General features: G+C 42.7%; 1 protein-coding gene across 1 annotated transcript in view; it reads right to left on the reverse strand.

Moving 5' to 3' along the window:
• The window catches only part of LOC123746991 (uncharacterized), a 182307-nt gene that overhangs the window by 49736 nt on the left and 106711 nt on the right, over window positions 1–25860 (reverse strand). The window contains exon 7 of the mRNA XM_069317267.1: window positions 15199–15360. Coding sequence (XP_069173368.1) covers window positions 15199–15360 — 162 coding nt within the window. The remainder of the gene's footprint in view (window positions 1–15198; window positions 15361–25860) is intronic.

The following is a 25860-nucleotide window of genomic DNA, read 5'->3' on the forward strand; positions in this document are numbered from 1 at the left end:
CAGAGCTCCCACTATACTGTGTTGCAGAGCTCCCACTATACTGTGTTGCAGAGCTCCCACTATACAGTGTTGCAGAGCTCCCACTATACAGTGTTGCAGAGCTCCCACTATACTGTGTTGCAGAGCTCCCACTATACTGTGTTGCAGAGCTCCCACTATACTGTGTTGCAGAGCTCCCACTATACTGTGTTGCAGAGCTCCCACTATACAGTGTTGCGGAGCTCCCACTATACAGTGTTGCGGAGCTCCCACTATACTGTGTTGCAGAGCTCCCACTATACTGTGTTGCAGAGCTCCCACTATACAGTGTTGCAGAGCTCCCACTATACTGTGTTGCAGAGCTCCCACTATACAGTGTTGCAGAGCTCCCACTATACTGTGTTGCAGAGCTCCCACTATACAGTGTTGCAGAGCTCCCACTATACAGTGTTGCAGAGCTCCCACTATACTGTGTTGCAGAGCTCCCACTATACTGTGTTGCAGAGCTCCCACTATACAGTGTTGCAGAGCTCCCACTATAACGAGTCATATTTACGTTATCCTTGCAACAGCAAGTATCAGAGTTCGTGGAAGTCTCCATCTTCATTCAACACAAGTTCCGGTGAGCGTAAGTTCGTTATTGTCCTACTGATGTTTGTTAATAAGTGCACTTTGTTAACATTTAAGTGTGGGTTGCTCATCGTCACACCACCTGACAACATCATAACCAATGTTAGTTTCAATTAAGTCCAGACTCCCACTTTTCAATCAGAAATAGTGGTATATTAACTCTAGCCTAAACAATTTTTACATTTAATCTTGCTTTCAGTTGGAGTGGTAGCAGCGAAAGGGAAGAATAACTTTTCAATCTATGTGCATGCTCGCACAGCGAGTTGCAACAAGTGTGCCGTCGTGACCGCCCCCACTCTTCTACAACCAATTCAACTGACCAGCTAAGCTGGCCTTATATTTCTAGTAGTGTAGTATTTTGAGTAGAATACTAACATTTTGTCACATGAATGATTTCTATTGAAATTGTTATTTACTTATCATTTATATTTGACATGCATTATTTACTGATGCCATTTTATTTCCTGATTATGTGTGTACTATAATATGAATTTATATTTACCTTTCTTTCTAATGAAGAACCAGCATTAGATTATTGGTGCTAGGACGTAATCATATCTTTGCGCCTGTACCCCCAATTTGTGAAAGTGAATTTGACTCTTATTTCATGATAAAATACAGTCCCATTAAAATCCATAGGACAAAACGGTTCTTGGAATTAATATCGAACCACTTGCTCATTTTTCGTTTTCCACTTTTTCACAAAAAGTGGTGGTCCTTCGTAGCTATTGAAGTTTTCATTATTTAATTCATATATTGGAGTCAGGTATTCCCACAACCTGTGCGAGCTTGAATGCTCGAGAGGCATGAATACATATGTGCGCATGAGTACTTGTGTGGTGGTGAGTACATGCGTGGTGTATATATTTCATATAAATTTCATATGTTTGGATGATTTAGAACTATGTATACATACAACCTGTCCTCGACTCAAGTCCATTCCATCCCGCAGTTGACTCTACAGACGCATTCATAAATTTTTACATGATGCTCATTCAAAACTGGAATTTTCTCATATATAAATTAATATTATAATATATTAGCATATTGTGTATATATAGGAATAGGTTAGGTTATGTTCTGTTGGCAATTATTTGTATTTGTAGTACGTGGGTGAAGAATTTATTGCGTTGTGGGTCGAATAAAATTCGCCAGTGAAGCAGTTGTTCCGGAAGTGTTCAAACTTAATCAGTCATGAGACGTGTGTAAACCGTTTTTCATTTATAAACATTTGGCGGGTGCAAGGAATCACTTTTGGGTCTTTCTTTGAAGGACGGGCTGATATATATAAATGTGCCAGCTTATGTATTCACGCATTTCGAGACAGTTAAATGCTTTATTTGCAGCACGTCCTCCAAATAAAGACCCAAAAATTATTCCATGCACCCGCCAAGTCCCCTGTTTATGAATGAAAATCTGTTTACACACGACTCAAAACTGATTTCGTTCGAACACTTCCGGAAGAATTGTTCCCCCATTATATATTATATTTAATTATTAATTTGTGGTACTGTAATTTTATAACGTGCATTAATTACATATGCCTTCCTAGGTAAAAGTGTGTACTAGAATTACCGTGACAGCAAGTATTATCCTGTGTCCTCCAACCTCTCTGCCAGCGTCAACATGCTTCACGACTGAGGTGTCATTATTGTTGCTTGTGCAGGGACCAAGTAGTGTTCAGTGTTGTTGTAATTATTTATTATAATATTTCTGCTTAGTGAAGTGCCTAGTGTTAATCATGGAGAACCAAGTGGATTTGTTGCTGTCAGAGCCTAACTCTGAAGGGATTAAAAACTTAATAAAGTCTTCCTTGATTTGTGTGGCAGGTGAACTAGAGTTGTCAGCCAGTAATATAACGGTTAAAGCACAGATAGTGAAGGTGATCGTTAACCATTTAGTGGAAGATGGTCAGTTTGGGGAAGACGTTCTTGATGAACTAACTGAAGGGACAAGTGAGCAGTTAGCACTAAAGCGTCTTGAGTTAGAATCTCAGCTTGAATACGGTATGGTTGACGCTCGAGAGAAAATATTAGTATTAGAGGCAGAGGCTCAACAGAGAGACATTGAGGAACAGAATACTAGACTTGCAGCTCAATTACAGCTAGAGGAAGCTCAGCAGAAACAATTAAAAATACAACGACAAATGACAGAGGATAATAATAGAGTTGAGGCACAGAGAATTGCAGCTGGACATGGTAATACTAGCAATATTCCCAACAATACCAACCATCAATCTAGGATTAATAAATATGTCGACTGGCCAAAGTTCAACGAGGAAGACCCTGAGGTCTTCTTTTCTCATTTTTCAAAGATTGCAAACAGCATGGACTGGCCTATAGACCCGTGGGAGGCCCTAATGCAGAGTAAATTCAGGGGAAAGAGTCAAGAGGTATTCACATCTCTTCCGGATGCAAATAGCTTTGATTATCAATTTGTTAAAAAGAGCATCTTAAATGCATATCAGTTAAACCCAGAGGTACATCGACAGAAATTCCGTAATTTAAAGAGGGCAAATGATCAAACCATCGCTGATTTTACTAGGTTGAAGGTAAACTATTGTGAGAGATGGCTGAAATCACTCTCTATTACAGAGTTTGAAACACTTAAAAATATTCTCATTACTGAAGAAGTTTTATCTTGACTCCCAGATAAATTATCTACTTTCATTACCGAGCAAAAGAGCACTACTAATATATATGAGCTCTCCAAGCTCGCTGATGAGCATGAAATGCTTACAAGGGCACAATTTAAAGCCCAGCCTAATCATTTTCAAAGTAGAGTAAATTCTTATGCTCATAAAAATGTTTATCAGACCAAACCAAGTTATAATTCCCCAGCTACTCACATGAATTCTTCTCTTGTTAAACCTAAGATTGAGAATACACAGTCGGGGATGCAACACCACAGTATTGTAAATAATATGCCTTCAGTGAGTGTACCAGGGTTAACCACTGACAGAGGAGTTTGCAGTTATTGCAAGAGAAGAGATTATGTCATAACTTCCTGCTTTCGGAAGCACCCAGAGTTAAGTCCTACAGACCTCATTTTTTGTAGGGGTGTGCAGAGAAGATTTAATAATAAACATGTCATTGCAAAACAGTGTTCTCCCAAGATTTAATAATAAACATGCCATTGGGTAAAACAGTGTTCTCCCAAAATGTTTTCTGGAGAAGTTATGGAGTGTTAATGGGAAATGAAAGCCAGTTGTTCTTCGTGATACTGGTGCCTCTCAAACCTTAATTTCAGCTTGTGCACTCTCTAATGTTGCAAAGTGAGATGTTGGGGAGTCTGTAGTTCTTCAGAGTGTTGCAGGATGTTAAACTGTACTTCTGATAGATGTTATTTTGAGGTCCAGCATTACCCCAGCCTTGTGCACTGTTGGTGTTAGTAAACAGTTGCCCATCCCAGGTGTGGATGTTATTTTGGGTAATGATGTGGCCATAAATCATGTTGTGGGTGAGATTGATCCCCGTTTGTGTAAACAGCCAGTTGCAGACCATGTATATCCTGCTTGTGCTGAGTTTAGTTCTATGAATGAACAATCTGTTGTAGTGGATGGTGTTATCCACCCAACCTGTGCTGATTCCAGTACCATTATTGTTCCAGTTGTCAGTTCTGCCACTATTCAAATAATTGTTCCACAGACCTGTACTCCTTCAGAGGAGAAGTGGGATGTGGATTTTCAGGATTCCTGTGTGGCCAACCTAGATGTTGAGAGTAAGTCTGGTATTATGACCCCCGCTTTATTGTAATCCAGTGGACGGTTTGGAATAGGACGTCCATGTGTTATTGACTTGCCAACTCGCTACGAACGTTGTGCCAGGAGTTGAGAGAAAATTAGTTGTTGCCACGACTCCACTTTATTCTGGACAAGTGAATGGTTTAGGACAGGATGTCAGGTTGGCAGAGGTTAGAGTTAGTTGACCAGTTAGAATCTCCGTGGTTTAGCAGTCTCCGTGGTGTAGTGGTAAGACACTCGCCTGGCGTTCCGCGAGCGCTATGTCATGGGTTCGTATCCTGGCCGGGGAGGATTTACTGGGCGCAATTCCTTAACTGTAGCCTCTGTTTAACGCAACAGTAAAATGTGTACTTGGATGAAAAAAAGATTCTTCGCGGCAGGGGATCGTATTCCAGGGACCATAGGATTAAGGACTTGCCCGAAACGCTACGCGTACTAGTGGCTGTACAAGAATGTAACAACTCTTGTATATATCTCAAAAAAAAAAAATCAGTTGACGAGAGTGAGTCCGTTGTAGAGGCCCCGCCTCACCCTAGCCTAGAGAATGGTGAGGGGGAGGAGGTCAAATTATCTGATACTTGCCCGCTCGCTTCAGATTTCAAGTTCTTTAATTTGTGTAAGTTGAGTAGAACTGACCCCAAGATTTCAGAGAGTAGCAAGGAGGCAGTCTGTACTGAAGTTCCATTGTTGGAGAGTGTGGGAGATCAGCCAGAGGATCAGCTTTTGATGAGTAGATGGAGACTCCTTGAGCCTCCCTCTTCAGTTGTCTGTGAGGATGTGACCCAGCTAGGTAGAGTTATTGATTGTGAACAGACAGTACTTCAAACATTTCCAGATGATTTCATGGGAGGAAGATTTGGTCAATCTTGTGTGACCATTAATAGTGGTAAAATTTCTTCTAGGCCTAAGTTGCAGAGTTTTGTGGCCTGTTACTCGTATTCCATGGGAAGTAAGTGTTTGTCATAGGGTAAATTGAGTCACAATGTTCTTAGGACTTTCGTGCAAGCTATTTTTATTCCGCAGAAGCCATTCTCCTTTGAAGTAATAGACTGTGGGACATCTTTGTCCAGCCTTGTTGTTAAGCAGAGAGTTTACTCAAGTACGTTGTGCATCCAGTTGTCCTGAGAAAGTTGTGTCATTCTAGAGCAGTGTCTCTATTTTCAGATCCAGTTTATTTTGTTGTAAGAGTAGTGAACAAACTGTGTGTTCCATTCAAGTGTTGTGTTGACTTTGAGTCAAAATGGTGTTGAAGGATTTCGTCAGTGTTTAGAGGAGATGTTCAAAGTCCCAGGTGTGTGTTTCAAGTTGGAGTGGGACACAGTTATCCCAAAAAGTTGTGTTGATGAGTGTGAAGGGTTACAGGTTGTCCCTGGATGGTTTCCAGGTAATCTGCTTTTCATCTTCAAGATAATAAGACTCTTAACACTCTTGTTTAATTGTTTGATGTCACCAGAAGGAAGTCACTTACTGAGTGAAGTCCATGGTAAGGGTTGTCAAGGTTTCAGCATAATTTTGTTATTTGTTTGGGAGGCCAGGATGGTTATGAAGGTGTAGTTTGTACTCAAGTTCACCATCCGAGGGTGTGAGTTGTTCTTGGAGTCATGATTTAGATATTGTGCATAGGAATAATCATGTTTTCTTTCACTGATCATTATGGCAGAGTTATGAAGCAATTGACTTGTGTGTTCCCTGATGGTCATATGAGTCAGTTTAATCAGGTACTCCTGAACCACCGGTCCTTGTAGTTTGTATTTGTTGGATTGGATATCAAAGGTTTTCTGAGAAGATGTGTTATGTTTCTGAAGGTTCTACGAGTGAAGAGGTTTCAGATGTATCTCTGTGGTTTATCCCTGTTTTTTAAACTTTTAGTACAAATTGCGCGAGGTTATATGTTCCACAGAAGGTCCAGTGTAATGGGAAACAGATGTTCTTGCCAGGACATGCCTAGATCAACCTCATTACCCAGGAGAAGTTCCTAAACTACCTTACATCCAGTCAGTTTCATCTAAGTGGTTCAACTCCAGAAATAAGGAGTAATGAAAAATGGAATCTGTATTGGAAAATTTTACCATATAGAAAATGGGTACTATGGAAATATGGGACTGATATAAGTTTAACAGTGGGAACAGATAGAAAGATAACTCGTGGCATAGACCTTGTTAGTGAAGATACATTAATTGACATTGCTACTCATGTGTATCATGATAATTTTGTTGATAGGAGAGGGAAGAATTACATCATGAAAATAAGTGAATTTAATGAGATACTGCCCTGGAGAGATAAATTTGCATACTCCAGAGGAACATGTGTAATATTCCTGATTATACAAACATTGATGTAGGACACGATCACAAGACTGAACTTTTTTTTTTCATGTGAGACCAAATTGGTTGAATTCTGATTGATGGATAAATAAAATCTTCCGTGTTTTCATTTTTGCCACTAGACATTTCATGTTTATTACTACATGTTCAGTGTGGTTGATTCTATACATTTCAATGAATATTATATATTTTCCTTTACATGTTGTAATTACATGCTAACTTTCAGAAAAAAATGCCATTAATCTTCAATTAATTGCATTTTTTCTCTCGGAGGTGGGGGTGTGTTACGAATCCATGCATCCCTGGATTCTCACAGTAGTTCATTAATAAGAAATATAATAAATAATCATTCATGTATGGGTAATTTACATTTTGAAAAGTTCAGTAGGACATGGCAATATAAATTGAAGACGTGGCTGGCTTAGAGTAGACTTGAAGTGGACAGGTGCTGGACCTGTAAGCTTGGTTGACCAGTGTTAGGTGTATGTGATCAACTGTTGTGTTGCCAGATGTCGTCTCATTATAATAACAAACTTTTAGTTACCCATTATTAAAGCATGTAATATTTAGATATATTTTGTGTATACCTTGCAACATTGGGGTATTAATTTTATGTCCGTTTAAGAACGATTACTTCTGTCATTACCATTTAAGCATATAAATTTACTCGTTCTCCATCTCCTTGAGGAGGATGGAGAGAGGGGGGAAGTTTTTGTGGAGAGCGAGGAAGAGTGATAGTAGCAGCTGGACTTTCGTTTGATAAACAACTCAGGTTAAGTAGTCGCCTCATTTGTACAGTAGGAAGTGATAGTTTATGTGTGGACACTTATCTATGTAACAGCCAATCTAATGTGTTATATTCTAGTGTTATTTTGTGATAATTTAAATAAGAGTGATTGTCATATTATATACATGTCGTTATTTATATGTTTTTTTTCTTATCCTTATCTTGTTTGATTTAAATTTAACTGTTCCAGCTAGGGACATACTGGTATATTAAATAGGAGCAGTGATATTACCTCTAGATAAATTTACATTGCAAATGCTATACGAGCCTTGTCAAACTACGCCTGTGTAACAAAGGTAACCTCCTAGTATTTTTCTTAACAAGTACATCCATCCTTCTATAAGGTACTCAAATGCAGTGATTGCATATTCCCAAAAGGGGGTACGAAATATATTTCCCTTATTTCTGACTCAGTGAAGGTGAAAATCAGGTCAAGCCTGGCTGGTTTATCATTGCCCTTATTTCTTGAGGGTCCATTGACATGTTAGCCAAGTAAGTTTCTCATTGTCGCTTCCATGAATTTAGGCCTTAATATCTTGGTACAATCACAGGGATATTGCTATTCTTATAATAAATTTTACCATGGCTGAAGTCCTCAATGATGAAGATTCTAGATTAATTTCAGTTTACAAGTGTTGAAGCTCTTTCCAGGATAGTAATAACTCCTCCAATATTTATGTTATACTGCTAATTCATAATATCACTGCTAATTTTATCTTAGGCCCCACTCCATTGTTATGGTTCTCGTTATGTCACTGAATCCATCACAAACTGGGATTGGCAGCTAACTGAAAGTCTAGTCCTTCGAGATAAAAGGAGCAACTCCTCCTTTTCTGCCCTTCCCTTATCTTCTTGCAACATAGTTTCTGTTTACATACTCTCACAACCCAATGTACCTTCTTGTACATAAATAAATAGGTAAATGGTAGTTATGGGGGAAACTGCATCAGTCATGATTTTTTATCGTTTTGTTTCTGTGAGTGCAATTACACGGGGGTTATCCTCATTCGTCCATTCCTGGAATTCTTTTGATTTGTTTTAATTCCATCAGTATTGTTGAACATGACTTTAAAGTATACTTATTTTTTTCCATTCCAGCTTTCATGCTTCGACAACGTTTGTTCCCCCTGACTAGGATGTTCTTGATATATAGTACATATTACACACCACATACTACACATTGGGAGACTTGATAACCACCTACTAAACCGGAAAACAGAAGAGTAAGGGGAGACATGATAACCACCTACAAAATTCTCAGGGGAATTGACAGGGTGGACAAAGACAAACTCTTCAGCACGGGTGGGACACGAACAAGGGGACACAGGTGGAAACTTAGTACCCAGATGAGCCACAGACACGTTAGGAAGAATTTTTTCAGTGTCAGAGTAGTTAATAAATGGAATGCACTGGGAAGTGATGTGGCAGAGGCTGACTCCATACACAGTTTCAAATGTAGATATGATAGAACCCAGTAGGCTCAGGAATCTGTACACCAGTTGATTAACAGTTGAGAGGCAGGACCAAAGAGCCAAAGCTCAACCCCCCGCAAGCACAATTAGGTGAGTACATACACACCACATGAGGGGGGGGGATGAAGGGGTTTGGAGAGGAGTTCTAGGATTGGGAATTGGGTGATTAACTTCTGCTTGAGGAATTCAGGGGTAAGTTTGGCTGTCGAGGAAAGAAAGGGGGGTTCGGAAAGTGTACGAACTTCGATGTTTTATACTGTTTTTGTGGTTAGGACTGTGGTTATCATGCAGTTAGGACTGTGGTTATCATGCAGTTAGGACTGTGGTTATCATGCAGTTAGGACTGTGGTTATCATGCAGTTAGGACTGTGGTTATCATGCAGTTAGGACTGTGGTTATCATGCAGTTAGGACTGTGGTTATCATGCAGTTAGGACTGTGGTTATCATGCAGTGGGATGTGCGTTCTGCCTCTTCCCTGTGCCTGCCTGCAAAACACTTTCTGTAACTCACTTTTCCCTTGTCATATTCCTCTGAATAACTACTATTTTGTAGTTCAGTGAATGTAAGAATAAGCTCGTCTTCCCTAGCGGATTCTCGTTTATTGTCTCCTTTGTGAATATTATCTCAATCAGATGACATTTCCACCTCATGCACTGGTCTAACCTGAAAACATTTACTATGTTGCTGTCTTCTCCTTTTTTTGGAAAGATTTTGACTTTCACAACTTTCTCACTTAACTTGTTTTAGCCGTCTACCAATCTGTTTGCAAAATAAAACTTTTAAAAAAGAATTTGGCACCTTTGTTTCCTTAGTTTCCACGAACAAGAAATCTATGATCTCTTGTTCTTGAAGTTGCTGTTTTCATGAATTCCTCTTTGTTATTTTCGTCGATTCCCGTTAGTATTTTGTAAGTGGTGATCATATCACATATTTTCTTCTATATTCTAGTTTTGGCATGTTTAACACCTCTAACCGCTGCTCGTAACTCTTGTTTTTCAGTTCCGGAAGCAAATTTGTATCATGCCATTGCCCCTTTTCCAGTTTATTTATGTGTTTCTTCAGATTTGGGCACCATTTAACTGCTGCATTTTCAAATCTAGGTCTAACAAAAGTCATGAACAGGTTCCTTAGTATTTCACGATTCATGTAATTAAAACAAGTTGGAAGACGACGGCGCTTAAATTAAATTAAAACAAGTTTGAAGGTTAGGCTTCTCGCACAATGTTCTTTATGTATTCCTCTGGCGACAGCTTAATATCCAAAACCCAACTCCTCCTAAGGTCTCGTTCTTTAATTTTTTCCACATAATTTGTGAGTTGTGTGTGGTTTATTTTATCTAATTCCACATTCTATAACATGGCATTTATTTACATTGAATTCCATTTGCTACGTGACGCACCAAGCACTTATTTTATCTAGATCAACTTGAAGGTCATTACAATCATCTGCGTCTCTTATCTTCCCCAATATCTTAGCATCATCCGCAAACATGTTCATATAATTCTGTATTCCTTCTGGTAGATCATTTACGTAGAAGATGAACAGAACTGAACCCTGTGGTACTCCGCTAGTAACACTCCACCAGTCAGATACATTGTCTTTGATTACCGCCCTCGTCTGTCTGGCAGTTATAAAAATTTTCATCTATGTCAGAAGTCTTTCTGTCACCCCTCAAGCATGTTCTAGTTTCCAGAACTAAACTCTTCTGTAGGACTCTGTCAAAAGTCTATTTTTTTGTCCAGATAGACACAGTGAACTCAACCATCTCTTTACTGTAGAATCTCTGTGGCTTTACTGTGGAATCTCTGTGGCTCTATTATAAAAACTGAGTTGATTTGTTACATAGGATCTTCCTGTTCAAAAACCAAATTCTCTCTCTCTGTTATTATGTCATTACTCTTCAGATGTTCAACCCATTTGGTTTTAATTATTTTTCTAGTGTTTTGACTACAATGCTTGTTAATAATGATACCGGTCAATAATTCAGAGATTCTTCTCAGCAACCAGTTTTATAGATTGGAACTGTTTGCCTTTTCCCAAATATCTGCTACGATTCCTGTGCACAAGGATGTCTGGAATATCAGTTGGAGTGGAATGCTCAGCTCAGTTGCACATTCTCGCAGCACCCATGGTGAAACTCAATATGGTTCAACTGCTTTTTTCCTCCTAGTCCCTTGAGTAATTTTTCCACTTCGTCTTGAGATACCTATATGTATTCTATGGTGTACTCTGGAATTGGCGATTGGTCCTACTCTCTGAAATCCTCATTTTGTACAAACACAATTTGGAACTGTTCATTTAGCGCTTCACATTTTTCTTTTTTATTCTCAATAATCCTATTCCCCAGTTCTTAATCTCTGGATTTTATCCTTTACATGCAGCTTGCTGTTAAGAAATTTTTAGAAAAGGCTTGGATCTGTTTTACTTTTGTCTGTTAGACTTTTCTCAAAGTTCCTTTCTGCCTCTCTTCTCACGGTTGTGTAATTGTTTTTTGCTTGCTTGTAGTGCTGGTATGTTTGAGGGTTAGGCTTCTTCCTTTATTGAACCCATTTTCTTGTCTTTTCCTCTCTGGCCCATCTCACAATTTCTGTTGAACCAATCCTGTTTTTTGGTCCTGCATCTCTGTTTTGGTATGAATGTTTATGTGCCTTCATTGTATATTTTGCCAAAATTTGGCATACAGCTCATTTACTTCCTTACCTAGCAACAAGTCTGTACAATTACATTCATTAAAGAATTTGCGAAATTCCGTGTAGTGTCCTCTTTTGAAATCAAGTTAATCAACTTTCAATGTCCCCATTCACTTCTAGATCATATAGCACAGCATATTTTATTTCCAATAGGACATGATCACTCTTTCCCAAGGATGGAACGAAGGAAGGAAGGAAGGAAGGAAGGAAGGTACTGGTTGTCAAATATATCCTTTTCTTTCCTGGGGAATATTAGAACCAGTATTGATGGAACATTCCCTTCCCTCTTTCTCGTAGCCTGCATGACGTGTTGATACACGATTATCTCTAGAATGAGGTTTACAGATCTGCCTGTCCAAATGTCCTCTGTTCTTGCTTTGTAGGCCTCCCAGTCTATTGCTTTCAAATTGAAGTCCCTCAGTACCAACAATCACGATTTACCTTTATCTGCTTTTGCTATCATCTCCATTAGGACCATTATGAGACTCTCTTGTTTTTCATGTAGAGTCCTTTGTCCATGTGTTGCATGCTGGTGGGCTGTAGGCATTTACGATTATCAGTTTATCATCCTGATTCCAAAATTGCAATGCCATTATGTCAACTTCACAAGGGTTGTCGATTATTAACTCTCTTACCTTCTGGTGTTCTTTCACCAGCACAGCCACTCCTTCCCATTTCCTAGTTATCCTGTCATGTCTCCAAGCTGAGTAGTCCCTTGCGAATACAAACTCATTTAAAATATTTCAAGTTTTGCCTCAGTTAATGCAACTGTATCTTGGACCTTAAGTTGAATTATATATTTTAGCTTCAGTATTTTTATCTCGTTCCATCTATGTCGGTATATACAATTTTCAGGAACATGTTCCCTCTTCCTTTGTCCTTTACATCCCCCTTCTTCTAATGATTTTATCGATTTAATTTTATATATCATTTCACTGGCCTTCCATTCTATCACTTTGTAGAAATTTCTATTTCTTCTTCTTTATTTATATTACCATTTAGACGTTTCGCTTCATCGAGTATTGTTTGCAGGTTTTCTCTGTGTTCCTTTGAGAGGTTTTGTCTTAATGACCAAGATTTCCCATCCCCATCATTTCAATTCCCTTGCATTTCTAAGCACTGTTTCACTACATGAAATGTTTCCCGTTAAGGGCGATTCTTGTCTTTCTCATATTTTCCAATCCTCCTAAAATCACTGTGTGTATTCACTTAGTCACCTAGTTGGATTCACCATTTTCTCTAGGTGTGTAACCAGTCTTAACATGATTATTCTTTCAAGTACTTTACAGGGGATGCTTGTCAGTGATACAGGTCTGTAGTTAAGTGTCTCTTCCTTATCTCCTTTCTTGAAAATTCGTACCACATGTGCCTTCTTCCAGCAACTGGGCAATTCTCCCTTCGTAAGTGACTCATTATAGATCCTTTCTAGAGGCACGCTGTGGGTCTGTGCTGTCTCTTTTAGTATCCAAGATTATACTTTGTCTGGTCCAACTGCTTTAGTTTTATCCATTGTTGTTAGCTGTTTCATTACCTGCTCTGCTGTCACCTCTATATCTGTTAGTCTCTCATCTTTTGCCATCTCCTCTTCTAACAATGGGAGCTGCTCAGACTCGGTTGTGAACACCCCATGGAAACTGGCATTCAGTACCTCTCAGATTTCCTTATAGCTTTCAGTATATACTCCTTCTGTATTCCTTCGGCCTCCTTGCATTTCCACTTCTCTAGGTTCATCATATCTTGTACTTTTTCCCTCTTAGTTCTTCTTCCCACTGCACTTCTCACAGATATTCTCCTATCCTCCTGTAATCCCCTTTCCTATAGTTTACTCACCTTTTCCTGACCTCTTGCCCCGTAGTCAAAATTTTAAGAGCGATCATGTAGTCAAAGACTAGGACACAATGATCGCTGGCTCTTAGTGGTATTTCATGTTCCATATTCACAATGTTTTCCTCATTTTGTGTGAAAGTCAGGCCTAATAGGCCCTGTGTATCCCCCTCCTCTTTCCCTTGTATTTTCCATCACATGTTATGTTAGGAAATTTCTGTCTGTAACCTCCACTGATTTTGCTCCCCCATGTTTCTTTCCCACAGTGGAGATTTCTTTATTCTGAGTCGATCTTTCCGTGATTGAGGTCCCCCATGATTAACAGTTTCGCTTTCATTCTGCGAGTTGTTGTTGCTGCTCTCTGCAGTTCATCTATACATGTCTTGTTGTTTTCATAATAATCCTGCCTGGGCCTTCTACTGTTTGGTGGGGGGTTGTAGATTATCAAGATCACATTACTCTTCCCATCACCTGTCAGAGCCCCATGTATGGAACTTGTCTTCATTGGTCCCCCAATTCTTTAGTTCTTCACATTTCCATATCCGCTTTATGAAGAGTGCCACTCCCCTCGTTGTCTCTGTGTTCTTTCTTACCTTATCACTTGGTATCCCTCTGGGAAGATTGCATCTGAGATCATATCATTTAATTTAGTTTCCACTATTGTAATTATGTCAGGATCTGATTCCATAACCCTTTCTTTTATGTCCTCTACTTTATTGAATACCCCATCACATTGGTGAACCAAATCTTGAGACTCTTCTTGGGAACTCTGTTACCAGATTTCATATTGCTCATCTGCGTACGTGTTTCGCATGGTATGTGCTGCAGGTGAAAGATGGATACAGTCCTATCTCCAATATGTGGTTGTGAGGTGGGAAGTGTACGGGAATAGGGAGGGGGGTGGGGGAGTCAGAGGGGCTCTGATAGCCAGGGGGTTGGGGGGCAAATGGGGTTTGGGCAGCTAGAGCAGTCTGAAAGGCATAGTGGGTCTGAGAGGTAGGGAGGGTCTGAGAGGCATACTGGGGCTGAGAAGTAGAGCGAGGTTGGGAGTCAGAAAAAGGATTTGCTAGGGGCATGGGAGAAGCACGATAGGCATGGGTTTTGGGGTAGAAAGGGAGTAAGTTGAAGGCGGGGGCTTAGGATGGGAGTGGGGCAAGAGTAAGGGTGTTTGAAGGCAGTGGGGAGGTGAGGGGGAGAGATGTTAGGGGGGGGGGGCGCAAGGTGAGGGGGTCTTACAAGGTGCCAAGGGGGGTGACGGCTGTGGGGGGGGGGGGGGTTGATGATGGGGGTTAGAGAAAAGCATTGGCTGGAGGATTAAGCAGATGGGATTGATTGCAGTGGCCATGGAAGAGGCAGTTTGTGTGTATGTACTCACCTAGTAGTGCTTGCGGTGGCTGAGCTCTAGCTCTTTGGCCCCGCCTCTCAACTTGTACATCAAATCAACTGATGTACAGGTTCTTGAGCCTACTGGGCTCTATCATATCTACACTTGAAACTGTGTATGGCGTCTTCCTCCACCACATCACTTCCTAGTGCATTCAATTTATGAACTACTCTGACACTAAAAAAAGTTATTTCTAATGTCTTTATGGCTCACTTGAGCACTCAATTTTCACCTGTGTCCCTCCCGTGTCCCACCTGTGTCCCACCTGTGGTGGAAACGCATGTTTTTCAACCCTGCGTGTATCGACATGAATGTTACGAAAAGTTATTAAAATCTCTCATTACCAACAAGAAATCTTTCACTACCTGTGCTTAAGAAAGGACTTGTCGTATAATTCCAGAGAACAATGTTTTCGTTGGTGAGATTAGACGTCGGGTCTTGGGCGAGGCAACTCAGGAAAAGGACCCGGCTTCGACCGCTACTGCCAGAGAAGGAGTTGTGTACAACCACCACGTCTGCACGCACATCTGCAAGGAAACACTGTCTGGTTAGCTGCCCGACTTTGAAACATAACCAGTTCTTACGACAGAGGCAAGGGTAGAGTTAATGGTGCTACAGTGAAGCATGGGTAGGGTTTATGGTGCTACAGTGAAGCAAGTGTAGGGTTTATGGTGCTGTAGTGGAGCATGGGTAGGGTTTATGGTGCTGCAGTGAAGCATGGGTAGGGTTTATGGTGCTGCAGTGAAGCAAGGGTAGGGTTTATGGTGCTGCAGTGAAGCAAGGGTAGGGTTTATGGTGCTGCAGTGAAGCAAGGGTAGGGTTTATGGTGCTGCAGTGAAGCAAGGGTAGGGTTTATGGTGCTACAGTGGAGCAAGTGTAGGGTTTATGGTGCTGCAGTGAAGCATGGGTAGGGTTTATGGTGCTGCAGTGAAGCAAGGGTAGGGTTTATGGTGCTGCAGTGAAGCAAGTGTAGGGTTTATGGTGCTGCAGTGGAGCAAGGGTAGGGTTTATGGTGCTACAGTGGAGCATGGGTAGGGGTTATTGTGCTACAGTGAAGCATGGGTAGGGTTAATGGTGCTACAGTGAAGCAAGGGTAGGGTTAATGGTGCTACAGTGAAGCAAGGGTAGGATTTATGGTGCTACAGTGAAGCATGGGTAGGGTTTATGGTGCTACAGTGAAGCATGGGTAGGGTTTATGGTGCTGCAGTGAAGCAAGGGTAGGGTTTATGGTGCTACAGTGGAGCATGGGTAGGGTTTATGGTGCTACAGTGGAGCAAGTGTAGGGTTTATGGTGCTACAGTGAAGCAAGGGTAGGGTTAATGGTGCTACAGTGGAGCATGGGTAGGGTTAATGGCGCTACAGTGAAGCAAGGGTAGGGTTAATGGTGCTACAGTGGAGCATGGGTAGGGTTTATGGTGCTGCAGTGGAGCAAGTGTAGGGTTTATGGTGCTACAGTGGAGCATGGGTAGGGTTAATGGTGCTACAGTGGAGCATGGGTAGGGTTAATGGTGCTACAGTGAAGCAAGGGTAGGGTTAATGGTGCTACAGTGAAGCAAGGGTAGGGTTTATGGGGCTACAGTGGAGCATGGGTAGGGTTAATGGTGCTGCAGTGGAGCAAGGGTAGGGTTAATGGTGCTACAGTGAAGCAAGGGTAGGGTTAATGGTGCTACAGTGGAGCATGGGTAGGGTTTATGGTGCTGCAGTGGAGCATGGGTAGGGTTAATGGTGCTACAGTGAAGCAAGGGTAGGGTTTATGGTGCTACAGTGGAGCATGGGTAGGGTTAATGGTGCTACAGTGAAGCATGGGTAGGGTTAATGGTGCTACAGTGAAGCATGGGTAGGGTTAATGGTGCTACAGTGAAGCAAGGGTAGGGTTTATGGTGCTACAGTGGAGCATGGGTAGGGTTTATGGTGCTACAGTGGAGCAAGTGTAGGGTTTATGGTGCTACAGTGAAGCAAGGGTAGGGTTTATGGTGCTACAGTGAAGCAAGGGTAGGGTTTATGGTGCTACAGTGAAGCAAGGGTAGGGATTATGGTGCTGCAGTGAAGCAAGGGTAGGGTTTATGGTGCTACAGTGAAGCAAGGGTAGGGGTTATTGTGCTACAGTGAAGCATGGGTAGGGGTTATTGTGCTACAGTGAAGCATGGGTGGGGTTTATGGTGCTGCAGTGAAGCAAGGGTAGGGTTTATGGTGCTACAGTGAAGCATGGGTAGGGGTTATTGTGCTACAGTGAAGCATGGGTAGGGTTTATGGTGCTACAGTGAAGCATGGGTAGGGTTTATGGTGCTACAGTGGAGCATGGGTAGGGGTTATTGTGCTACAGTGAAGCATGGGTAGGGTTTATGGTGCTGCAGTGAAGCAAGGGTAGGGTTTATGGTGGTACAGTGAAGCATGGGTAGGGGTTATTGTGCTACAGTGAAGCATGGGTAGGGTTTATGGTGCTGCAGTGAAGCATGGGTAGGGGTTAATGGTGCTACAGTGAAGCATGGGTAGGGGTTAATGGTGCTACAGTGAAGCATGGGTAGGGTTAATGGTGCTACAGTGAAGCAAGGGTAGGGTTAATGGTGCTACAGTGAAGCATGGGTAGGGGTTAATGGTGCTACAGTGAAGCATGGGTAGGGTTAATGGTGCTACAGTGAAGCAAGGGTAGGGTTTATGGTGCTGCAGTGAAGCAAGGGTAGGGTTAATGGTGCTGCAGTGAAGCATGGGTAGGGTTAATGGTGCTGCAGTGAAGCAAGGGTAGGGTTTATGGTGCTACAGTGAAGCATTGGTAGGGGTTATTGTGCAACAGTGAAGCATGGGTAGGGGTTATTGTGCTACAGTGAAGCATGGGTAGGGGTTATTGTGCTACAGTGGAGCAAGGGTAGGGTTTATGGTGCTACAGTGAAGCATGGGTAGGGTTTATGGTGCTACAGTGGAGCATGGGTAGGGGTTATTGTGCTACAGTGGAGCATGGGTAGGGGTTATTGTGCTACAGTGAAGCATGGGTAGGGTTTATGGTGCTGCAGTGAAGCATGGGTAGGGGTTATTGTGCTACAGTGAAGCATGGGTAGGGGTTATTGTGCTACAGTGAAGCATGGGTAGGGTTTATGGTGCTACAGTGAAGCATGGGTAGGGTTTATGGTGCTACAGTGAAGCATGGGTAGGGGTTATTGTGCTACAGTGGAGCATGGGTAGGGTTTATGGTGCTACAGTGAAGCATGGGTAGGGTTTATGGTGCTACAGTGAAGCATGGGTAGGGTTTATGGTGCTACAGTGAAGCAAGGGTAGGGTTTATGGTGCTACAGTGAAGCAAGGGTAGGGTTTATGGTGCTACAGTGAAGCAAGGGTAGGGTTTATGGTGCTAGAGTGAAGCAAGGGTAGGGTTTATGGTGCTACAGTGAAGCAAGGGTAGGGTTTATGGTGCTGCAGTGAAGCAAGGGTAGGGTTTATGGTGCTACAGTGAAGCAAGGGTAGGGGTTATTGTGCTACAGTGAAGCATGGGTAGGGGTTATTGTGCTACAGTGAAGCATGGGTGGGGTTTATGGTGCTGCAGTGAAGCAAGGGTAGGGTTTATGGTGCTACAGTGAAGCATGGGTAGGGGTTATTGTGCTACAGTGAAGCATGGGTAGGGTTTATGGTGCTACAGTGAAGCATGGGTAGGGTTTATGGTGCTACAGTGGAGCATGGGTTGGGGTTATTGTGCTACAGTGAAGCATGGTTAGGGTTTATGGTGCTGCAGTGAAGCAAGGGTAGGGTTTATGGTGCTACAGTGAATCATGGGTAGGGGTTATTGTGCTACAGTGAAGCATGGGTAGGGTTTATGGTGCTGCAGTGAAGCATGGGTAGGGGTTAATGGTGCTACAGTGAAGCATGGGTAGGGGTTAATGGTGCTACAGTGAAGCATGGGTAGGGTTAATGGTGCTACAGTGAAGCAAGGGTAGGGTTAATGGTGCTACAGTGAAGCATGGGTAGGGGTTAATGGTGCTACAGTGAAGCATGGGTAGGGTTAATGGTGCTACAGTGAAGCAAGGGTAGGGTTTATGGTGCTGCAGTGAAGCAAGGGTAGGGTTAATGGTGCTGCAATGAAGCATGGGTAGGGTTAATGGTGCTGCAGTGAAGCAAGGGTAGGGTTTATGGTGCTACAGTGAAGCATGGGTAGGGGTTATTGTGCTACAGTGAAGCATGGGTAGGGTTTATGGTGCTACAGTGAAGCATGGGTAGGGTTTATGGTGCTACAGTGGAGCATGGGTTGGGGTTATTGTGCTACAGTGAAGCATGGGTAGGGTTTATGGTGCTGCAGTGAAGCAAGGGTAGGGTTTATGGTGCTACAGTGAAGCATGGGTAGGGGTTATTGTGCTACAGTGAAGCATGGGTAGGGTTTATGGTGCTGCAGTGAAGCATGGGTAGGGGTTAATGGTGCTACAGTGAAGCATGGGTAGGGGTTAATGGTGCTACAGTGAAGCATGGGTAGGGTTAATGGTGCTACAGTGAAGCAAGGGTAGGGTTAATGGTGCTACAGTGAAGCATGGGTAGGGGTTAATGGTGCTACAGTGAAGCATGGGTAGGGTTAATGGTGCTACAGTGAAGCAAGGGTAGGGTTTATGGTGCTGCAGTGAAGCAAGGGTAGGGTTAATGGTGCTGCAATGAAGCATGGGTAGGGTTAATGGTGCTGCAGTGAAGCAAGGGTAGGGTTTATGGTGCTACAGTGAAGCATGGGTAGGGGTTATTGTGCTACAGTGAAGCATGGGTAGGGGTTATTGTGCTACAGTGAAGCATGGGTAGGGGTTATTGTGCTACAGTGAAGCAAGGGTAGGGTTTATGGTGCTACAGTGAAGCATGGGTAGGGTTTATGGTGCTACAGTGGAGCATGGGTAGGGGTTATTGTGCTACAGTGGAGCATGGGTAGGGGTTATTGTGCTACAGTGAAGCATGGGTAGGGTTTATGGTGCTGCAGTGAAGCATGGGTAGGGGTTATTGTGCTACAGTGAAGCATGGGTAGGGGTTATTGTGCTACAGTGAAGCATGGGTAGGGTTTATGGTGCTACAGTGAAGCATGGGTAGGGTTTATGGTGCTACAGTGAAGCATGGGTAGGGGTTATTGTGCTACAGTGGAGCATGGGTAGGGTTTATGGTGCTACAGTGAAGCATGGGTAGGGTTTATGGTGCTACAGTGAAGCATGGGTAGGGTTTATGGTGCTACAGTGAAGCAAGGGTAGGGTTTATGGTGCTACAGTGAAGCAAGGGTAGGGTTTATGGTGCTACAGTGAAGCATGGGTAGGGTTTATGGTGCTACAGTGGAGCATGGGTAGGGGTTATTGTGCTACAGTGAAGCATGGGTAGGGTTTATGGTGCTGCAGTGAAGCAAGGGTAGGGTTTATGGTGGTACAGTGAAGCATGGGTAGGGGTTATTGTGCTACAGTGAAGCATGGGTAGGGTTTATGGTGCTGCAGTGAAGCATGGGTAGGGGTTAATGGTGCTACAGTGAAGCATGGGTAGGGGTTAATGGTGCTACAGTGAAGCATGGGTAGGGTTAATGGTGCTACAGTGAAGCAAGGGTAGGGTTAATGGTGCTACAGTGAAGCATGGGTAGGGGTTAATGGTTCTACAGTGAAGCATGGGTAGGGTTAATGGTGCTACAGTGAAGCAAGGGTAGGGTTTATGGTGCTGCAGTGAAGCAAGGGTAGGGTTAATGGTGCTGCAGTGAAGCATGGGTAGGGTTAATGGTGCTGCAGTGAAGCAAGGGTAGGGTTTATGGTGCTACAGTGAAGCATGGGTAGGGGTTATTGTGCTACAGTGAAGCCTGGGTAGGGGTTATTGTGCTACAGTGAAGCATGGGTAGGGGTTATTGTGCTACAGTGAAGCAAGGGTAGGGTTTATGGTGCTACAGTGAAGCATGGGTAGGGTTTATGGTGCTACAGTGGAGCATGGGTAGGGGTTATTGTGCTACAGTGGAGCATGGGTAGGGGTTATTGTGCTACAGTGAAGCATGGGTAGGGTTTATGGTGCTGCAGTGAAGCATGGGTAGGGGTTATTGTGCTACAGTGAAGCATGGGTAGGGGTTATTGTGCTACAGTGAAGCATAGGTAGGGTTTATGGTGCTACAGTGAAGCATGGGTAGGGTTTATGGTGCTACAGTGAAGCATGGGTAGGGGTTATTGTGCTACAGTGGAGCATGGGTAGGGTTTATGGTGCTACAGTGAAGCATGGGTAGGGTTTATGGTGCTACAGTGAAGCATGGGTAGGGTTTATGGTGCTACAGTGAAGCAAGGGTAGGGTTTATGGTGCTACAGTGAAGCAAGGGTAGGGTTTATGGTGCTACAGTGAAGCAAGGGTAGGGTTTATGGTGCTACAGTGAAGCAAGGGTAGGGTTTATGGTGCTACAGTGAAGCAAGGGTAGGGTTTATGGTGCTGCAGTGAAGCAAGGGTAGGGTTTATGGTGCTACAGTGAAGCAAGGGTAGGGGTTATTGTGCTACAGTGAAGCATGGGTAGGGGTTATTGTGCTACAGTGAAGCATGGGTGGGGTTTATGGTGCTGCAGTGAAGCAAGGGTTAGGGTTTATGGTGCTACAGTGAAGCATGGGTAGGGGTTATTGTGCTACAGTGAAGCATGGGTAGGGTTTATGGTGCTACAGTGAAGCATGGGTAGGGTTTATGGTGCTACAGTGGAGCATGGGTAGGGGTTATTGTGCTACAGTGAAGCATGGGTAGGGTTTATGGTGCTGCAGTGAAGCAAGGGTAGGGTTATGGTGCTACAGTGAAGCATGGGTAGGGGTTATTGTGCTACAGTGAAGCATGGGTAGGGTTTATGGTGCTGCAGTGAAGCATGGGTAGGGGTTAATGGTGCTACAGTGAAGCATGGGTAGGGGTTAATGTGCTACAGTGAAGCATGGGCTAGGGTTAATGGTGCTACAGTGAAGCAAGGGTAGGGTTAATGGTGCTACAGTGAAGCATGGGTAGGGGTTAATGGTGCTACAGTGAAGCATGGTAGGGTTAATGGTGCTACAGTGAAGCAAGGGTAGGGTTATGGTGCTAGCAGTGAAGCAAGGGTAGGGTTAATGGTGCTGACAGTGAAGCATGGGTAGGGTTAATGGTGCTGCAGTGAAGCAAGGGTAGGGTTTATGGTGCTACAGTGAAGCATGGGTAGGGGTTATTGTGCTACAGTGAAGCATGGGTAGGGGTTATTGTGCTACAGTGAAGCATGGGTAGGGTTATTGTGCTACAGTGAAGCAAGGGTAGGGTTTATGGTGCTACAGTGAAGCATGGGTAGGGTTTATGGTGCTACAGTGGAGCATGGGTAGGGGTTATTGTGCTACAGTGGAGCATGGGTAGGGGTTATTGTGCTACAGTGAAGCATGGGTAGGGTTTATGGTGCTGCAGTGAAGCATGGGTAGGGGTATATTGTGCTACAGTGAAGCATGGGTAGGGGTTATTGTGCTACAGTGAAGCATGGGTAGGGTTTATGGTGCTACAGTGAAGCATGGGTAGGGTTTATGGTGCTACAGTGAAGCATGGGTAGGGGTTATTGTGCTACAGTGGAGCATGGGTAGGGTTTATGGTGCTACAGTGAAGCATGGGTAGGGTTTATGGTGCTGCAGTGAAGCATGGGTAGGGGTTATTGTGCTACAGTGAAGCATGGGTAGGGGTTATTGTGCTACAGTGAAGCATGGGTAGGGGTTATTGTGCTACAGTGAAGCAAGGGTAGGGTTTATGGTGCTACAGTGAAGCATGGGTAGGGTTTATGGTGCTACAGTGGAAGCATGGGTAGGGGTTATTGTGCTACAGTGGAGCATGGGTAGGGGTTATTGTGCTACAGTGAAGCATGGGTAGGGTTTATGGTGCTGCAGTGAAGCATGGGTAGGGGTTATTGTGCTACAGTGAAGCATGGGTAGGGGTTATTGTGCTACAGTGAAGCATAGGTAGGGTTTATGGTGCTACAGTGAAGCATGGGTAGGGTTTATGGTGCTACAGTGAAGCATGGGTAGGGGTTATTGTGCTACAGTGGAGCATGGGTAGGGTTTATGGTGCTACAGTGAAGCATGGGTAGGGTTTATGGTGCTACAGTGAAGCATGGGTAGGGTTTATGGTGCTACAGTGAAGCAAGGGTAGGGTTTATGGTGCTACAGTGAAGCAAGGGTAGGGTTTATGGTGCTACAGTGAAGCAAGGGTAGGGTTTATGGTGCTACAGTGAAGCAAGGGTAGGGTTTATGGTGCTACAGTGAAGCAAGGGTAGGGTTTATGGTGCTGCAGTGAAGCAAGGGTAGGGTTTATGGTGCTACAGTGAAGCAAGGGTAGGGGTTATTGTGCTACAGTGAAGCATGGGTAGGGGTTATTGTGCTACAGTGAAGCATGGGTGGGGTTTATGGTGCTGCAGTGAAGCAAGGGTTGGGTTTATGGTGCTACAGTGAAGCATGGGTAGGGGTTATTGTGCTACAGTGAAGCATGGGTAGGGTTTATGGTGCTACAGTGAAGCATGGGTAGGGTTTATGGTGCTACAGTGGAGCATGGGTAGGGGTTATTGTGCTACAGTGAAGCATGGGTAGGGTTTATGGTGCTGCAGTGAAGCAAGGGTAGGGTTTATGGTGCTACAGTGAAGCATGGGTAGGGGTTATTGTGCTACAGTGAAGCATGGGTAGGGTTTATGGTGCTGCAGTGAAGCATGGGTAGGGGTTAATGGTGCTACAGTGAAGCATGGGTAGGGGTTAATGGTGCTACAGTGAAGCATGGGTAGGGTTAATGGTGCTACAGTGAAGCAAGGGTAGGGTTAATGGTGCTACAGTGAAGCATGGGTAGGGGTTAATGGTGCTACAGTGAAGCATGGGTAGGGTTAATGGTGCTGCAGTGAAGCAAGGGTAGGGTTTATGGTGCTACAGTGAAGCATGGGTAGGGGTTATTGTGCTACAGTGAAGCATGGGTAGGGGTTATTGTGCTACAGTGAAGCATGGGTAGGGGTTATTGTGCTACAGTGAAGCAAGGGTAGGGTTTATGGTGCTACAGTGAAGCATGGGTAGGGTTTATGGTGCTACAGTGGAGCATGGGTAGGGGTTATTGTGCTACAGTGGAGCATGGGTAGGGGTTATTGTGCTACAGTGAAGCATGGGTAGGGTTTATGGTGCTGCAGTGAAGCATGGGTAGGGGATATTGTGCTACAGTGAAGCATGGGTAGGGGTTATTGTGCTACAGTGAAGCATGGGTAGGGTTTATGGTGCTACAGTGAAGCATGGGTAGGGTTTATGGTGCTACAGTGAAGCATGGGTAGGGGTTATTGTGCTACAGTGGAGCATGGGTAGGGTTTATGGTGCTACAGTGAAGCATGGGTAGGGTTTATGGTGCTACAGTGAAGCATGGGTAGGGTTTATGGTGCTACAGTGAAGCAAGGGTAGGGTTTATGGTGCTACAGTGAAGCAAGGGTAGGGTTTATGGTGCTACAGTGAAGCATGGGTAGGGTTTATGGTGCTGCAGTGAAAGGAAGGGTACTTTTTATGATATTTCAGTAAAGCAAGGGTAGTGTTTATAATATTACATTAGGGCAAGTGTAGTGTTTATAATATTACATTAGGGCAAGTGTAGTGTTTATAATATTACATTAGAGCAAGGGTAGTGTTTATAATATTACATTAGGGCAAGTGTAGTGTTTATAATATTACATTAGCGCAAGTGTAGTGTTTATAATATTACATTAGAGCAAGGGTAGAGTTTATAATATTACATTAGAGCAAGGGTAGTGTTTATAATATTACATTAGGGCAAGTGTAGTGTTTATAATATTTCATTAGCGCAAGTGTAGTGTTTATAATATTACATTAGAGCAAGGGTAGAGTTTATAATATTACATTAGGGCAAGTGTAGTGTTTATAATATTACATTAGGGCAAGTGTAGTGTTTATAATATTACATTAGAGCAAGGGTAGTGTTTATAATATTACATTAGGGCAAGTGTAGTGTTTATAATATTACATTAGGGGCAAGTGTAGTGTTTATAATATTACATTAGGGGCAAGTGTAGTGTTTATAATATTACATTAGGGGCAAGTGTAGTGTTTATAATATTACATTAGGGGCAAGTGTAGTGTTTATAATATTACATTAGAGCAAGTGTAGTCTTTATAATATTACATTAGAGCAAGGGTAGTGTTTATAATATTACATTAGGGCAAGTGTAGTGTTTATAATATTACATTAGGGGCAAGTGTAGTGTTTATAATATTACATTAGGGGCAAGTGTAGTGTTTATAATATTACATTAGGGGCAAGTGTAGTGTTTATAATATTACATTAGGGCAAGTGTAGTGTTTATAATATTACATTAGGGGCAAGTGTAGTGTTTATAATATTACATTAGGGCAAGTGTAGTGTTTATAATATTACATTAGGGGCAAGTGTAGTGTTTATAATATTACATTAGGGGCAAGTGTAGTGTTTATAATATTACATTAGGGGCAAGTGTAGTGTTTATAATATTACATTAGGGCAAGTGTAGTGTTTATAATATTACATTAGGGGCAAGTGTAGTGTTTATAATATTACATTAGGGGCAAGTGTAGTGTTTATAATATTACATTAGGGGCAAGTGTAGTGTTTATAATATTACAGTAAAGCAAGTGATGTTGGAAATTTCCAACACTTAATTACTAACATTCAGTACCTTAAGAAATTATTCGTGTACTGTGTAATATAATTTACTAAGTCTTCTAACAGATAGCTTAGTAATATTGAGTTTAATTGATTAAGGTTTAATATCGTCTCATTTCCCAGAAATTCTAGTCAGGTGTTGCATCAACCTACACGACTAAAGGGAAGTTATTTACATTCACGAGAACTGTATTAGGTTCTCCTTATTTTACATTCTATAATTAGAATTATTATTTAATTATCCTATTGTCTCGAATATACTCAGTGAATTTAAACTGATAATATGTTTATATTCGAGAAGACAGTATAGTTTATCAGCTAGTAATAATTCATCCAATTACAAATTGTTACTCTAGTGCATTCATACATGAATAAATTTCTCTCCAGCCCTCTCTTCTACTGAACAGCGTTCTTTT

The sequence above is a fragment of the Procambarus clarkii genome, chromosome 87, assembly GCF_040958095.1.
Source record: "Procambarus clarkii isolate CNS0578487 chromosome 87, FALCON_Pclarkii_2.0, whole genome shotgun sequence".
Taxonomy (NCBI): Eukaryota; Metazoa; Arthropoda; class Malacostraca; order Decapoda; family Cambaridae; genus Procambarus; species Procambarus clarkii.